Raw genomic sequence first — 17347 nt, 5'->3', positions numbered from 1 at the left:
CCCCCCCCCCCCCCCAAAAAAAATAAATTAAAGTTACTTATCATTTTAATAAAATATAAATAATATCCCCGTAAAAATTTCTATGATTCTTTTTTTTTTTCTAGATAATTGTTATTACTCCCATTGATTTTTTTTTGGGTCCACCACTTGTAAAATATACTGTATAAAATATGTAAAATTGTCAAGAAAAATGTACCAACTTTAAGTTTAGAAAAACTTTACTCTATGGTATATTTGAATTTGAATTAGCCGATTGATATTCTTATTTCTGCTTGGGCGAAATCACCAAAAAAAAAAATGATATAGTAATATTCAGACACGTGTGATGATGATTTCGTGACCAATTCATTAAAGCGTGTGGAAATTATTAGGTTACAAGTAGTAATAGTAATCTTTTTGTGGATGGGCCGCATCGGTTAGCCCACCAGGCCCACATAGAGCCCAATATTTTACTAATAATGTAATAATTAATTATTTTATTATATGGAAGGCAAAAGTAACGTTATAATTTTGGAAGAGACCGCCAGATCTCATTTCAAATCAATTCAAAATTCCAAAGAAGAGGCTCCTCCTCCTGCCTTTCTCTCTCCTTCAATCCCGATAAGGAAAATCGAAGAACCCTAATTTATCATCCTCGATTGAGAAGAACAGGGTTTGGTTTCTCCGTCAATCCAGCAATCAGTAGGATTAATCCGGAGGAGCCTCTGACAGTAGGTCTGAATTCGAAGCACGCTCCGCTTAGTTGCGATCGAGATTCTGTTTCCATTGACGAGCAGATAGTGAAGGAATCGGTAGGAATCTCGCTTCTCGGAAATGGCACCTCGAAACCAGAACCGACCTCCCCGCAGCCCATCCGTAAGCTTTTTTTTCTTCCCATGTTTTGTGTTGGTTTTATCTTCCATGAAAATCTCGTCTTTCTGTTTGGGTTTTAGAGTTGTCGTTTAGGATTTAGTGTGAGAAAACTTGAGGCGAACGATTTGGCTGCAAAATTCAAAGAGAAATCTGGGTCTATTTTGTTTGATTGGACATTGGAGTCACCGAAATTATTAAGGTCTTTCCCACAAGTGCCTCTGAACTTAGTTGCTGAGTGATATGCTGTTCACAAAATTCATAATGATAATGGATTAGTGGGTTCCTGTGATTCGCTTTGATTGTTGTCGTAGAAGGGAAAACGGTCTCAATTCACTGAATTCAAAACTGATTTATTGTTTTCCAAATATTCGCAGAAAAAAGAGGGTATTTCGAGCATCCCCTTTGACAAACGCAGGAAATTGGAAATGCAAGGTACCAGTAGAAGACAGGTGCTTTCTACGGTGAATAGACAAGATGCCGCAGCGAACAGTGATCTTGGCACTGCTGAGGACTGTGGTAAAGTGGAGTTTACAAAAGATGAGGTGGTGGCACTGCTGAATGAGAGACCGAAAGCCAGCAAGTTCGATTCGAAGGTCTGTTAAGTGTTAACTGAGTTTTGCTTGCTTTATTGGTGTACATTTGAAGCTTTCCTGTTTGGCTTTTCACTAAATCAGATTTTTGCCGCAGGCTAAGATTGAACAAATGACTGATATTATCAAGAGGCTGAAGATTTGTGTCAAATGGTTCCAACAAGTAGATGAAACCCATGTCCAGGAGAAGGAAAATCTTCGAAATTCTCTGGAATCTGCGGAAAAAAGAAGCAGCGATAGAGGTCATCTCTTGCAAGCCATGTTCATATGACAAATAGCTGGCAGTAAGATGGTTATTGGTTCTGAATTTCAATTATTTACAGAGTTGGAGATGAAGGCCAAAGAAGAGGAGCTACATGCAACTATATCACAATTGAATGAGAACAACATGTCACTACACGAGAAACTGTCAAAGGAGGAATCAGATAAGCTGGTATGCTACTACTATAGGAGCTCGGATTTTCTTGTTTGTGTAGCTGATATTTTCTCCATTGTCTTTTGTTCGGAGTGGTTTACACTTTTTGAGGGTTCTTGTTGTTTTGGTGACTAGGATGTGATTGAAAGTCACAAGAGAGAGAAGGAATTTAGAGTTGCAGCTGAGAAGCAGCAGGCTTCTCTAGAAGAAGAGCTTGCAAAAGTCAAGCAAGAAAAACATTCTGCCAAGGAGACGGTATGGTAAACTTGTTCTCTGTTGTCTTTTAGACATCTGTATAAGCTTTTACTCTCATCATCATCATCATCATCATCCCTACATAATCTGTTAATTTTCATGGATTGGATTTTTTAGGCGAAGGCCCTAGAAGATAACTATAAAAGGTTGCAAGAATACAACACAAGTCTGCAACAATATAATAGTAAACTTCAGACTGATCTTGAGACAGTTCGTGAGACACTCAACCGTGCTGAAAAAGAGAAGTCAAGTGTTGTGGAGAACCTTGGCACACTAAGGAGTCACAGTAAATCGTTGCAGGATCAACTAGTATCAATTCGAGTACGTATCAATTGTTCTATTACAGATCTTTTTGATGTCTGCCTGCTTTATTGCTTAAATCTTACTTTAATTTCTTTTTTCCTTCATTGCTGTGATCTAGGCTTCGGAAAAAGATGCTGTAAAACAAAAAGAATTATTGATTACGGAAGTCAGTAACCTTCGAAATGAGCTCCAACAAGTTAGAGATGACCGTGAACGGCAAGCTGTGCAGTTGCAAAAGATGACAGACGAGATTGCGTTGTATAAGGAGAGTGTTGGAAAATCATCTCAAGAGTTGGACATCTTGATAATGAAATCGGGATCCATGGAGGTTAGTTGAATGTAGCATTTTCAGATTTATCCTTGCTTACTCTCAACTTTCTGACACTCCAAGTTATACACTGCAGGAAACTTGTAAATTACAAAAGGAGCGTATAAAAATGTTGGAGCAAGAATTAGCTTTTGCCAATGAGAAACAAAAGGTAAACACGCCATTGACTTGACTTTGGTTGCTATAAAGTGCTCCAACTGCAGTTGCTGACTTATTTTGCTTAATTCAGTTGCTGAATCTAGATCTCTATTTCTTATTTCAGTTGGCAGATGTATCAATATCTCTTACTAGGACGGAATATGAGGAGCAAAAACAGCATATGAGTGAATTGCAAGACCGCCTTGCAGACATGGAACATCAACTTTGCGAGGGCGAGTTATTACGAAAAAAGCTTCACAATACTATTCTGGTAATAAAACTTGTTTTGCTGAGTCTATGCATGTTGAGATATATGAAGAATATTATGAGATTATATCATATCATAAAGATCTTTTCAAATCTGGAAAATAGAGATTTTGAGAGATTTATGAATATTTGATGTATTCTCTACTTTATTTATTTAATTTGAGACTCTCATGTATTTGTAGTTCATTTGATTATTAATAAAAGATCACATCATTCCGCAAATTTCTACAATGCAAACCTATGATTGTCTTTTGATGTCTAATAACTATCATTTCAAACAGGAACTAAAAGGAAATATACGTGTGTTCTGTCGAGTGCGTCCCTTGCTACCAGACGATGTAGGGCAAGAAGTCAATGTCATAGCTTATCCTACTTCAACAGAATCTCGTGGACGAGGCATTGATCTGATCCAAAGTGGTAAAAACTTTTGTCTGACTTGAGCTACTGCATTCAGTTTGTATGGGTTTGTGATCTGAGTGTTTGTGCCCTCTGAAAAGAATTATACTTGTACTTAATTGCATATCATGTTTCCTGCCTTACAGTCTTTCTACTGTGCCCACAGGAAACAGACATCCTTTCACGTTTGACAAAGTATTCAACCATGAAGCTTCTCAAGAAGAAGTATTTTTTGAAATATCTCAACTCGTGCAAAGCGCATTGGATGGCTACAAGGTTTTGTTTTTTATTCCCTCTGTTTGGATGCCTGTTTGGGAGGTGCAATTTTACTGATTTGCTTAGGTGGTTGCTTTTAACTTAGCTTCAAGGTGAAGATACCTTTAATGTTTCATCAAATGTTTTACAGACACCTTGAGTCATGTTCACCTCGTGTCTGCTAGATTGATTGTTCTCAGTGTTTACATGGACTATTGCATCTACGCTTGGATAGACATGGTTGCATTGGTTTTAATTACCTTTTGAAGAAGTTTTGTAACTCTAGTATGTATTCTGACAGCGTCTTTTGTGTGTGTGTGTATATGTGTTTTTTTTTTTCTGTTTTTTCTTCTTTCTTTGTGGATGCAGGTTTGTATCTTTGCTTACGGTCAGACGGGGTCCGGGAAAACCTACACCATGATGGGCAGGCCTGAGATGCCAGAACAGAAAGGACTGATTCCTCGATCTCTCGAGCAAATATTCCAAGCCAGTCAATCACTTAAGGCACAAGGCTGGAAGTACAAGATGCAGGTCAACATTTCAGTCCATAATGTTTCCATTGAGTTACCTTTTTCTAATTCCTTATCTTTCACCAAGAAAACATTCTAGCCTAAAATTTTCTGGTGTTTTTTCTTCTAGGCTTCAATGTTGGAGATTTACAACGAGACCATAAGAGACTTGCTTTCTACAAACCGAACACTTACCACAGACTCGACACGAGCAGAGAACAGTGTTGCTGGACGACAATATACGATCACACATGATTCTAATGGTAACACACATGTCAGCGATTTAACTGTTGTGGATGTCTGCAGCATTGGGCAGGTTTCTTCGCTCTTGCAACAGGCTGCTCAGAGCAGGTTTGTTTTTAAAACTCCATGATTTCTGTTCTGCTTTCTGTGTATCCTGCGTCTCGGTAGTAATGCATTAGCAGAAGCTGTATGGATAAAATTTTCACCGCTTTCAGGTGATTGACAAGGTAGTCCTTTGGTTTGAAGCAAATTACTTGGCATATTGCATTTCAGTTTTCTGATAAGAAAGGCATGGTTTCTGAGAGAATCCTAAACTTGCTGTTTCCGTGTGCGTTTATGATTGGTTATTCTTGACTGCATTATCTTAAACTCACATCTTTCTGTTTGGATTGACTGCTGGAATTACTGAGCTGAAATATTTTTATGCAGGTCTGTGGGTAAAACCAATATGAATGAACAATCATCGAGGAGTCATTTTGTGTTCACTCTGCGGATTTCTGGGGTGAACGAGGTAATAATATCTATGCCATCTGGAGTTAATTCACGTCATCTTAACTCTCTTACGACTTGAAGATTCTTAGTATGTATACCGTTATTGTTGTCTTGCAGAGTACTGAACAACAGGTGCAAGGGGTTCTCAACTTAATCGATCTTGCCGGAAGTGAGAGGCTATCGAGAAGTGGAGCAACCGGAGATCGGCTAAAGGAGACACAGGTATTGGTTTTAAAGTGTATCCTCTTGTAAGCCATTCCCTCTGTTCTTTATAGTTTATACATATCCCCATTAATTTTCTATCTGCATGATCAGGCTATCAATAAAAGCTTGTCGGCTTTGAGTGATGTTATCTTTGCCTTGGCTAAGAAAGAGGATCATGTTCCGTTCAGAAATTCGAAGTTGACATATCTTCTCCAGGTTTGTGTTTTGTTCCGTCATAGAGTTTATAGACTCCAGAATAAGTATCGTGATGAACTTTCTGAATTGTAATCCTAACTAAATTGTATCAATGAACAGCCTTGTTTAGGCGGTGATTCGAAAACTTTAATGTTTGTCAACATAGCTCCGGATCCGTCTTCGACCGGAGAGTCTCTCTGCTCGCTCCGATTCGCAGCACGAGTGAATGCTTGCGAGATTGGAATACCCAGAAGGCAAACGTCAATGAAACTCATCGACTCTCGCCTAAGTTACGGTTAAAATCGCTTGTTCTGCCATATTTTCATCTGTATAACCAATTACTAGTTCGAGGTTCTTCTAGTGTGGGTGGTAATCTGTATTTTTCCGATTGAGGTTTTGTACCGAGATTTGTTCAGGGAGCAGTGGAGCAACTTGCTCTCTTTGCAAAAATGTCATCTACTGGATATTTCTTGTTGAACACTGCCTTAAATGTGTAATGTATTCTTTTTCTGACATGTTTATGTGTCTTGAAGAACAGGACATAACAGCTGTTTCATTAAGAGGCTTAGCCATAGGCACATTATCACACTAGACGATTGTCGTCTTGCATAGATTGAATCTTGTTTCTCTGAATTCTCTTCTGATTACTTGGCGTCGGATTGGGTTAACGCCGAAAACGGCAAGAACGATGAATCGGCTACTCATGTTGTCTGAAAAACTTCAACTTCTGTTGCTTCTGATGAGTGATGACCCTTTTAAAACTTGGACCAAGCAATGTACTTATACTGAATGTTTCAAGAAGAATTGGTGGGACATCAAGTTGCGTTCGAGTTCGAAGTTTACAAGTTGTGTCATTGACTTTGAACTAAACAAAAATCCAGACAGTGTAAATTCCTTCGCTTTTCCATGTGATCTTGCCAACATCCTGAGGAAAGAAGAGTTCAAGAAGAATCTGCAAAGGTTCCATTGGTTTATGTTGATAGATACATGGTGACACATGTATGCTGGTATATAACAGAATATCTGATACATTCTATGAAAAATTTAAAAGATTAGATAGTTACACACATAGCAATAACGGATATCACAAGATCAAACCAACCAAAGTCTCAATGTTTTACAGAAACTGATGAATCCTTGCTCGGACAGAACTCACAGATTTACTGACCGATCTAACGAGGATGAAGAGCAGTTATGGATGAATCATCAACTGACCAAGGCATAGACTTGCTCGTAGATTTCTCCGACCCCGATTCTCTAGATTGCTGATCAGATTCATTTGTTCTTCGGATCGAAAACCCCGGTTGTTGTGGAACCGGTAGAGTAACAGTGAAGCTATTCAACATGATAAGAATGTTTTCCATCGTAGGCCTGTCTGAAAGATCGTCTTGAACACATAACAGACCGATATGGATGCATCTGATCACTTCGTTCGTCTGATAATCCCGTCCCATCGATGGATCCACGAGTTCTAGCGGCGAATTATCGCCCCAGAGCCTCCAGGCCTGTGTTAATCCGATGAAAAGATCTTGATTTTGCCCTTTTACCTAATGTTTTAAAGGCTGAAAATTTTTGTGTTCATACTCACATACGAGACCAAGTCTGCATTTCCATCTCTTTCGTAGAAGCTGCTGTTCTTTTTGCCGCTTATGATTTCTAGAATCAAGACTCCGAAGCTGTATATATCAGATTTTACAGAGTAATGGCCGTGTATTGCGTACTCTGGAGACATGTAACCGCTGGAAACAGAACAACTCTGTGTTAAATTATTGAGATTTTTTGTCGGGTTTTAGAGACTGCTATGAACAGACTTACTATGTTCCAACTATCCTGCCAGTGTTGGCTTGTGTCTGATCAATTCCGAAAATCCTTGCCATCCCAAAATCCGAGATCTTCGGGTTGAAATCCGCATCTAAAAGAATGTTGCTCACTTTGAGATCACGGTGAATGATCATGAGCCTTGAATCTCGATGAAGATAAAGAACTCCTCGAGCAATCCCTTCGATGATCTTGTATCTTCTCCGCCAGTCCAGATATCTTCTCTTTTCCGGGTCTGTAAAGTTTGAACCTTTTTGAACAGATTGATGCGTGTTCAAGATTCTTGAAATGGGTCGGGGAAAATTAAATCATACCGAATAGGAAATAGTCGAGGCTTTTGTTCGCAATGAACTCATAGATGAGTATCTTCTCTTCGCCTTCCAAGCAATAACCGAGTAGCCTTGCAAGATTTCTGTGTTGGAGCTTCGCGACCAAGACAACCTCGTTCTTGAACTCTCGAGCTCCTTGTGTTGATCCTCGAGACAGTCTCTTTACTGCAATTTCTTGTCCACTCGGAAGCCGACCCTGATGGTAAATACAACATTAAACAAACAGCATTTCAGACCATGATTTTGTTAATATGTTACTGTCTCCAGCCGTGGAAGAGTTGCAGAACACAAACCATGAAGACTTCACCGAATCCACCATGACCAAGTTTGTTACTGTCTGAAAACTTATTTGTGGCTGCTTCAATAGTTCTAAACTGAAACTGCAGCGATTCTGCTGTGGAAATATCGTCTCCATCTACACCAAAAAGCGATACCATTTGATTTGGATCTTTAACAGAAACAAGTTTTCTTGTATCAGTTTCCAACGACGAAATCGGCTCAATATTTTACCCTTTTTTTCTGGTTCAGATCTCAACTGCATCTTGCTTCTTCTTCTTCTTCTTGCTAGTAGGCAATATGCACCAATCAGAAGCAGCAGAGATACAGAAACCGGCACAACTATGGCGATCACTGTCACGGCAGAGCTTTTGCTTTTCCCTGAACATCGTTTTCAGACACAGTTTCAGCCCATTTACCAGAAACATGAACTAAAGATGGCAGAAGCTGAAGAACTGAAATCCTTAAGCTCATCAAGAAAACTATCTTCAGCACAACATTGCAAAGTATAAACTCTGGAAAAATCATAAATTTGACGATTTCTGAAAATGGGCACCACAAAAAACTTGTATTTTTTTATGACGGTGGAACCCTCACAACCCTCCGGTCGTGGTGATAAACCTCGGGTTCCACGCAATAGCCTGCAAACCACGTCGAGCAGGTAAACCAACCGAAACTGACAGACTCAGGCGAGGCTCATGTTGAGCAGGGTCGAACTCACAACCTTGAGTTAGGTTGCAAGCGCTCACCAACCGAGCTGGGGATTTCCCCGCAAAAAACTTGTATTGTATCAATCAAACAATAAGAAAAAACTCAATCTTTTTTTTCTGGAAATGTTATAAAGTTTCTGGACTTACTTTCTGAAGACCCAGAGGAAATATTTGGCGGTGGAGCAGGTACTGTTGGTGGAGGAGCCATCACGATGGTTTCGTTGTAAAACGGGTAAAGCTCATACCTTATGTTACAGCTCGAAGCCATTACTCGACCACCTATACGTCTGTCACAACAATCCGGTAGCAGATTAATCGCTTGTCTGAGACAACTCTCACAGTCCAGTCTGGTTAGATCTGGTGTGCATTGAACAAGACTGTAAATTGTCTGAAACACTGTGAAATTTGCTTTCTTTGTCGCAAACTTTCTTGGACTCGAAGCCGCCATCGATGCAGCATCGATCATCAAAGAAGCCAGAGATTGACTAAACTCGTTGACCTGATTCTCCGTTATGTTTTGTCTGTTCCACAAGTAAGCTGCTGGTCCGAATCTCATGGTACCCACGATGCTTTGGTTAGAGTACCTAAGCATGCACTCATCGTACCAGATAACGGTCTCTTTCTCGACAGGGCACTTCTGTAACGTGTCGTTGACCGCAAAGACAACGCAGTCGCGGCAAACATCGGCCGAAACGTCGCCGCGGCAGAGGAAGATACCGTAGGCCGTGTCAGGGGTTTGACCAGCGGTTGCGTTTGCGAAAGCGGTCTCGTAACTCGCGTTTGGGGACGAGAGCGACGAGAGAACGGTTCGGAGATTGGAGAAGTAAGTGCTGTTTCTGGTGAAAGTCGTCGTGTTCGGACATGTGTGGTATAGGTAAGTTGGATCAGCAGCTTCCGCGTTGAAGCTCATAAGGAACAGAGCAGAGATTAGAGAAAATGTTATCTTGAAGACAGAGGATCTGAACAGAGACATGTTCTTGTTCTTGAGCTCCTCTGTTTTCTTCCTTGAATTGAGAGATCGTTGCAAAATAAAGACGACCCAAGTTTCTTGATTCGACCAATGATCGGCAGAATTTGGTCAAAGTCAATTTAAATGCGATTATACAATCTGGGGTTTTTTCGTAATTATGATTATACTAATCCAATTGACTAATTGTTCTTCAACTATTCGTCAGTTCATCCGAGACTTTGTCAGACAATATTTTCTGTCAGAGATCAGACCAAGTATTCATATGTGATATAAATCACAAGATTTGACATTCACTTCGATTAATCACATAAGATTTGGTCAACGCTTTTGGGAATCTTCGGATTTCAGGCAAGAAGCATGTCGTTGTCCATATACATGAACGGCAATATAATTTTTAACAGAACGTCAAACTTTGACCGGTCAAATCATCAAACCTTAACCCTGAGTTTAGCACAGAAAGATCAAGATCAAGAACCACTCCATATCAATCAGATCAAGAAACAGCAACAAAATCAAAACCTAAAGATCGACCAGAGACATGAACCAAGAAACACAAACCTTATTACACAGATCAAGAAACAGACAACAAATCAAGTGAAGTACACTGGACAACGTTGGTGATTGAACTTAGGCAAGATCACGCCGTCAGGACCAACGACGATGTTACAGTTTGCATGCATGCGATGGCGCTTGCTGATCCAGCTGCTAAGCTTGAACCTTATCACAGAAACCATCTCCAATCTGAAAGCGACTGAGCCTTGAGCTCGGTCATTGGTGAACTCAGTCCAACGAGTGCTACTCACCGTGAGTGAAGCTCCAGCGAGTGACTGAGTCACGACGGTCGTGTTCTTCGGCTCCTGGAAGAACGGATAAAGCAACGGGCTTGACCCGACACGTTGATCCTTGTAGTAAACGGACCCTTCCATGGAATCATAGTACACGCCCATGTGCTGGTTCGAGTTACGTATGGTGACGTTGAACGTTATCTGGGTGTTTTCGAATCCTGCAGGTTGGTCCAGGCCCTGAATTGCGAAATCCTGGATATGGAATCGAGGTCGATGAGGGCGTAAACTGATCCATAATATGAACGCGATTATTCCCAGAAAGAACAGAATCAACAGAAATATGGCGCAGATGAATTTCGAGACTCGGGTTGTGAGGCTCTCCTTGACTCGGTGAGCGTAGTAACTCGCCGAGCGATGGCGTTTCACGGATCGAGTTTCCGGGTCGGACCGGATGGTAGCAGCGCCAGAAATCGCACGAGACCTCTGCCCATCACTGCATTGGAAAATTCAGGCAGATACCTCGTCAGATCCTACAAACGTCTTACGCATCTACGTGCACATTCCGAAAATAAGATCGAAAGTAAAAGGCTTTCACAGATCGGAAATGTATCCGTACAAGGAAGATGAAGAAGATCGACGTTCAGCGAATCTCGGCAGTCAAAGGAGAGTCTGAGGAGTGTGAACGATCTGTGGCTTGACGGAGGAAGAAGAACCAGAAGGCTATAAAAATGGAACGAAATATATGTTTTATGACAAAATTGCCCTCGATATGCTAAACGACGTCGTTTTGATCCATCAGAAAACAAAAACAATGGTAAATAAAAATTGAGCATTTGATTACAATGGTAAATAGTTTTTTTGCCTCCTTTCTCGCATCAGCCTTGCTGGTGATTTTCCGGGAATGAAGTTCAGGGTTTATATATTTAGCCATTAAAGAAGCTGCGATGCGATAAAGTGGGAGGGTTCTTGGACTGCATGGAGAAGAAAGGAATATGAAAAGGTTGTGAAAGAACTAACTGTGTTGTGACGTAAAGTGATCAAATCCTGTTATATATGCATTAATATATATCTGTATATATATATATATATTAATATACGTGTGTATGTATGTATGTATCTGTAGGAATATGGTATAAAGTTCTTGTTGAAGCTTGAAGATGTGCTTGATGGAATCTTGCAAGGATAAAGATTTGAATATGGCATAGGGAAAAACATTGATTACTGATGTTCTCGTTCGGTCGCTTGCAATACTTCTTAAATGGCTAATTTGTATTAAATTTATGGAATTTAATTGATAATTTGGATGCTTAATTATATATATATACACATATGTGTATATATCATATATTCACGGATTACATGCGATGTGAGAGATGCACATCCAACGTCAAGTCACATAAAGGAACAACAGACAAAGATTGTGAAACTTTCTATATTCGATCACTTCTGTCTTTTTTTATTTGAGATATAAAAAGGAAATAAACTAAAGTTAGCCAAGGATGAGAAGTATAAGCTCTTTAAATAGAATGAATTGAACAATTTTCAATATATTTTTGGGACAATTTTGGATATTTGTTTCATGTTTATAGCATATTTATATGTGACAGACTTTTAAAATTTGCGGTATTAATCGTTGTTCTGATTTTAAAAGCACAAAAAAAAAAAATTACAGCTTCTCTCCTGTAAGTTGGACATATAGATAATACCATATCATGGGTTTATAATTAAAGTTTAATCCAACAATATATAATTGTATTTGATTAAATAAAGTAACTAAAATCTAAATTCCAATAAAAAATAAATGAAAACGATCTTTTTAGAGTGAATATTGTTTTATAAAACTCAACTTTAAATCGAATTATAGAATTTGATTCAAATCAAATACTTAAAAAAATAGTTACCGGTTTTATTACAACAAAAAGTAAGGAAAAAATTACGAATAGAAAAATAAACAAAACGTATAAATGTATATTATATATATATATATAGAGAGAGAATGAGATTAATTATTATTATTTTTCGTTGGCGACCTATAATTTATTAATCATTTTATTGTGCATCTTCGGTTGCCCATCATGCGTGCCAAGTTGCAAGTTGCGACATATAGTAAATTAATATTAGAATATAAATATTACCACGTACAGTTTTATTTTATATTTAAGGAGACCATAATTTCCAAAAAATAAAATAAAATTTTTATTTTGTCATATGATATATGTATGAATGGCCAAATAACCAATTGCTCAGCATGTTCGCAATGTTTAAATATTCTTCACTGAATTAAAACATATCTATCCTCCCTAATATCTTCCACATCCAAACAAAATTCATTTAAACATCCAAAGAGTTACAACGTAAACGACTTATTATAATCCATCATTAAAAAAAACTATACTCGAAATTTTTTAAATTTTAATATCAGCTTTAATAATTTTTGTTATATAAAATCTAGAAATTTGATATACCTAATTTTGTATTATATATATATATATATATATATATGATTTTGCAAATATTCGAGACAGGTTTATATACGGTATTCATTATCCATGTTGATTACAAGTTGGAACAAACAAACTACTAGCAATTAAATAAATCGAATAAATACATCTGTTTCTAACAAAATTATAAAGAATAAATACAATCATTAGTGCATCTGAAAGAATGTCACGGTCCAAAAAAACACTTTGGGTTCCCTAAACATATATTTTTTTTCATTATCTTACTCATTGTTCTTATTGCGAACATGGCCCGACTAAAAAAGAAATCATTATTCTCATAATTATTTCTAATAATATTAATTATCATTTTTCTAAATTGTCCTATCTCCAGCCACATCGCTCGTTTGCACCGTTGGCCACTGTCATACGCAATTAGCTATTTTTTAAAATCACGAAACTTTACTATATAAATTTACAATTTTGTTTTCTACCCTAAGAGAATATAATTTTACTGAAAAATTATTAACATTAAAAATGCTGATTGTCGCAATTCGATGACATGCTAAATGGTCTTTAGATTTGTTATTGATGGTGAGGGGTCCACATTTTCAGTTTTTGACTATATTTTGTGTAGAATATTTTTTGGTTTGATTTTTGAAATTTATAATATATATATATATGCATAAATGATCGAGTTTCTATTTAAATTTGAATTTTGTTAAATATGATTTTTTTTAGAAAAAACTATTTTCATTACTTACTTTTATTATATTTCAAATTAAATTTGATTAATTTATTTTTAGAAAATTACAAATATATTTGATTTTTTATATCATCATTTTCCATCTTTCCTGTTTTGAGACACATTTGTGAGGTCCATTTGAATAATGTTTAGATAGTTGTACAAATTCGAGATTACAGGATGAATAATTTGTAGTTGACCAAGGGTTTATATAAATTAGGTCAAATAGACAAGTTGATGAAGAATTAATTCTACCGTTGTGACTTTCAATTTTATAATCAACATGAATAATAGCGGCAATATAAGTTTTTTAAAAAATTTGAGGAATGAAAATCCAACAACAATATTCCGGAAAATAAAACAATTCTCCTCTGAAGTCAAATTAGCTAATTTTGGTAAATTTTAGGAATACCAACAAATTCAGAAGAAAAAAAAATAATCTCCCATTTATTACAATTCAAGTTAAATGGATCCTTCGAATGATGACTAAATAATTAAATATAATATAAGATAATATGATAGCATTAAGATATATTATCAAAAAAAGCCAAATCCATGAAGAGAGAGAAAGGGGAAATCAATACATTATCTCTCTCTAGAAACACCCACCAGCCCATTTTCAAGAGACAGCCACATATATATACAAACCAACCAAACAGCCTCCCCTCCTCCCCCATCTTCATCTTCTTCACCTCCTTCTTCTTCTTCTTGACACAGACCATAACGAAACAGAGCTCTGTTTTGTCTGAATCCACTCACTTCTCTTCCATCGTCAAAAGGTAAACTGAACTAAAAGCTTTGCCCTTTCCTGTTCATTGCTGAAGAAAAGAGACAGAAAGAGAGATGGATTAGTCAGAGAATTAACCATTATTTTATTTCTTTTTTAAATATTGAAATTATCTTTTTGACCTTTGAGGCTATCGCTTGGTGACACCGTACGAGGGCTTATTTCATTTTCTTTTCAGATCATTTGTTACTGTTCCATCGCCATCTCTCTCTCTCTCTCTCTCTGGTGTCGAAGATGGAGACGAATGGGGGGAGAAGTCCGAACCCGGATCGAGAAAACGGGTTCGGGTACAAAAAATCCGAGAAACCGGAGGAGTTCGTGATGATCGATGTCGAAAGCTTCGCTTCTGTTCTCCATAAAGACATATCCTCCAGTCCCAGATTCTCTGTAGGTCTTGTCTTCTCTTTTCCCTCTTTTTTTTAAAAAAAAAAATAGAAAAAAACTTTGAATTTGAAGGAATCCATAAAAGACAATCACTACTTTTGAAAAAAAAAAGCATTTTATTATCTGAATTATCCCCCCAAAAAAAATCACATCTTTTCACAAAAAAAAAAACTGAGGTTTTTGAATATCAATACCAATTCTTTCATCACACGCGCGAAAAAAAAATCTATTCTTTGAGAAAGTTTTTTTTTTAATTGGGTTTTCCATCTTTCTGGGAATTTAGTTTGTGAAAATAATGGAGGAATTGCCCATTTCTTCATAGTTTATCAAGCTTGGGTTTTTTTTTGTCTGAATCCTGATTTTTTTGGGGGCTTTATCTTCTTAGAAGGAACTGAAGAAGTTGACTTCACGTGTCAGTTTTAATTGGGGACCAATTATATCATTTTATATATATAAAAAAAATACACAAAGGAATGAATAATCAAGGAGTCAAGTTCTCAATTTATCATATTATGTTGTCTGCATTTATTTCTCTGATTATTAATTTGATCATTTTATTTAATTGCTATATATATATATATTATATGAAAAAAAAAAGATGCAGAGAAATGTTTCGAGGAAATTCTCAGGACGAAGCAGCAGCAACGACAGGAAACTCCATTACGACGCAAATGGCAATGGCAAGGATTCCTCGACTCCTCAGTCCCCTCTCAGAGGTATTCCCCCTTTTTCTTTTTTCTCTTTTTTTCATCGTGATAAATAGCCAATAAATTAACCCATGCAATATTGGTAATAGTTCGTAATCGTTTTTTACAATCACGAGAAATGTAAATCAATGTATCCAACGGTCTATATAATTGCAAATAAAAAGAGAGAGATTTCTAACGAATCTTAGTGCGGTACAAAATTACGGTTGACCCGAGTGGGGTATATATGAAATTTGTTGGTACGTGAAGTTTTTACATCAACTATCACTACGAAACGATTCTTCGTATAAATCCATTTTGTCCCATCTGTTGATTTCCCCACACGTTTGTGACAACTTTAAGTGTTTGTCCCAACTTCTTCCTAATCAGACAGCCTCTAAAAATCGTCTTTGTCTTATCGTTTGATATTATTTTTTTATTTTACTGAAAATTTACAGTCCAATAGGTCATTTGTATTTCATAATTTATTGGATTTTTTTGGGAAATGTATGTAAATATTCTTTTTTTTTAATGAGAATGGGAATATAGAAATAGGTTATAAAATCTGGTTATTCTTTTGTAAGGTTATATTGCTAAATCTTACTTAAAAGTTAATTACTTTTTTTTTTAAACCACGAGATGATGTTTGTCTCCATGAAGTTGTGATTTTTATAAGCCTCGTTGGTCAAGGTTTACTAGGTGAGAGTAAACCATGAAACTTAGGTTTCTTGAAAATGAAATTTCACCAAATCAATTCATTTGATATATATACAGAGAAAATATTTTAAAGCATGAGCAAATTCATCCTCTTCATTTATCGATTTTCGGGAAATTCTAGCTCGAAATTATCAGTTTTTAATACCATTATAAAAATTCCGATGTATTATCAAAAAATATGGAGAGAATATTCCTTATTTATTTGTTATAACATCCCTATGTCGAATTAACCTCTTCCAACGAAATGCATGCATTTGAAAATACTGATTTATTTCATGTATTTCTGTCCATTAAATTCAATATTTGAGTGTGTATATATATAGATATATATACTTAGCGTCACATGCCTTAGCAGACCATTCATTTTGTTCCGCCAACCTTTTTTCTTTATGGCCGCATGCTCCTTTGCGCACAACTATAAAATACTTTATGATATAATTTTTTTTTCCGAATAAAGAAAAAATAATTATTGTGGTTTTCGTAAGCGGAATGAGATTGTGTATGTGGGCATATTCTCAAGAGGTGTGTTAAATTCTCAGGTTCGGGCACGCCGGAAAAGTCGACCGCCGCCGTGGGAGCTCCTGTGGACCCCACCGATCTCTCCGTCGCCGCCACTGCCGAGTCCGTGGCCGGGTCGCCGCTTCATCAGATCACCATAACCGCCGGAAACCTTTCCGACCAAACCGAGAGAAGATTCGGTTACTCGAAGAAGACAAGTTTCAAGCGTTCTTGGATTCTAGACCCAAAGAAAGTTGTCCTCTTCTTCGCGACATTGTGAGTCCTTTTCTCTTCCCATTATTTTCTATCTATAATACTATCATTATACTATAACAAAATATTATTTTTTTTGAATTTTGAGGCAACCATTTATTTATACATCTCCATTACTACAGTTGCGAGATGCGTTTTTTTGAATTGGATGATGTGTTTGGGCAGGTCAAGCATGGGATCGATCTTGCTCATCATATTCACTCTATCGATGAGGAAGTCTAGTCCTGAAGATATATTACCCTAGACTAAATGTTAATAATAGCTTGAGGGACACATATATGGACCGACCTAAGCCCTTGGGCATGGGAATTCCCTCGGTACCACCAGCCATATATATATATATATACATATATGCTTTGGAGGCCATGAAGAATCAGAGAAAAGCAACAAAAGGGTGTCGATGTGACATTAGTTTTTTTTGTAAAATATTCGAGATTTAAGAGAGAGAGAGAGAGAGAGAGAGAGAGAGAGAGAGAGAGAGAGCGAGGG

General features: G+C 37.2%; 4 protein-coding genes and 1 long non-coding RNA gene across 5 annotated transcripts; 2 read left to right on the top strand and 3 right to left on the bottom strand.

The window, feature by feature from the left end:
• Positions 1–533: 533 nt before the first annotated feature.
• On the top strand, positions 534–5957 carry LOC104806262 (kinesin-like protein KIN-14C). Its single transcript, XM_010531070.1, has 17 exons — positions 534–855; positions 1227–1445; positions 1540–1684; positions 1766–1875; positions 1993–2112; positions 2230–2433; positions 2534–2743; positions 2820–2894; positions 3006–3152; positions 3430–3565; positions 3711–3820; positions 4169–4330; positions 4439–4659; positions 4981–5062; positions 5161–5265; positions 5359–5463; positions 5563–5957. The coding sequence occupies exons 1-17, from the start codon at positions 814–816 to the stop codon at positions 5740–5742; spliced, it is 2373 nt and encodes a 790-aa protein (XP_010529372.1). The 5' UTR covers positions 534–813; the 3' UTR covers positions 5743–5957.
• A 460-nt stretch (positions 5958–6417) lies between these two features.
• Positions 6418–9615, bottom strand: LOC104806261 (cysteine-rich receptor-like protein kinase 25). The gene is made up of 7 exons (XM_010531068.1): positions 8723–9615; positions 8100–8246; positions 7883–8004; positions 7575–7785; positions 7258–7495; positions 7031–7181; positions 6418–6947 (listed from the first exon to the last, which is right to left on the bottom strand). Exons 1-7 carry the CDS (start codon positions 9546–9548, stop codon positions 6615–6617), a joined length of 2028 nt encoding a protein of 675 aa, XP_010529370.1. The 5' UTR covers positions 9549–9615; the 3' UTR covers positions 6418–6614.
• Positions 9616–9967: 352 nt separating this feature from the next.
• LOC104806980 (protein YLS9) lies at positions 9968–10780 on the bottom strand (the record flags this gene model as incomplete). Its single annotated transcript, XM_010532098.1, has 1 exon — positions 9968–10780. A coding segment is annotated over one exon (645 nt), but the record flags the coding sequence as incomplete, so codon positions are not given.
• A 3265-nt stretch (positions 10781–14045) lies between these two features.
• On the bottom strand, positions 14046–14512 carry LOC104806259. Its single transcript, XR_770595.1, has 2 exons — positions 14423–14512; positions 14046–14331 (listed from the first exon to the last, which is right to left on the bottom strand). It is a non-coding gene; the product is annotated as an uncharacterized LOC104806259 (long non-coding RNA).
• LOC104806260 lies at positions 14065–17339 on the top strand. The gene is made up of 5 exons (XM_010531067.2): positions 14065–14292; positions 14479–14687; positions 15283–15400; positions 16627–16861; positions 17024–17339. Exons 2-5 carry the CDS (start codon positions 14535–14537, stop codon positions 17100–17102), a joined length of 585 nt encoding a protein of 194 aa, XP_010529369.1. The 5' UTR covers positions 14065–14292; positions 14479–14534; the 3' UTR covers positions 17103–17339.
• The last annotated feature ends 8 nt before the right edge of the window (positions 17340–17347 follow it).

Source organism: Tarenaya hassleriana, unplaced genomic scaffold (assembly GCF_000463585.1).
Source record: "Tarenaya hassleriana unplaced genomic scaffold, ASM46358v1 Cleome12, whole genome shotgun sequence".
Taxonomy (NCBI): domain Eukaryota; kingdom Viridiplantae; phylum Streptophyta; class Magnoliopsida; order Brassicales; family Cleomaceae; genus Tarenaya; species Tarenaya hassleriana.
The sequence above is the reverse complement of the archived record's forward strand: the minus strand, read 5'-3'. Positions and strand labels throughout refer to the sequence as shown.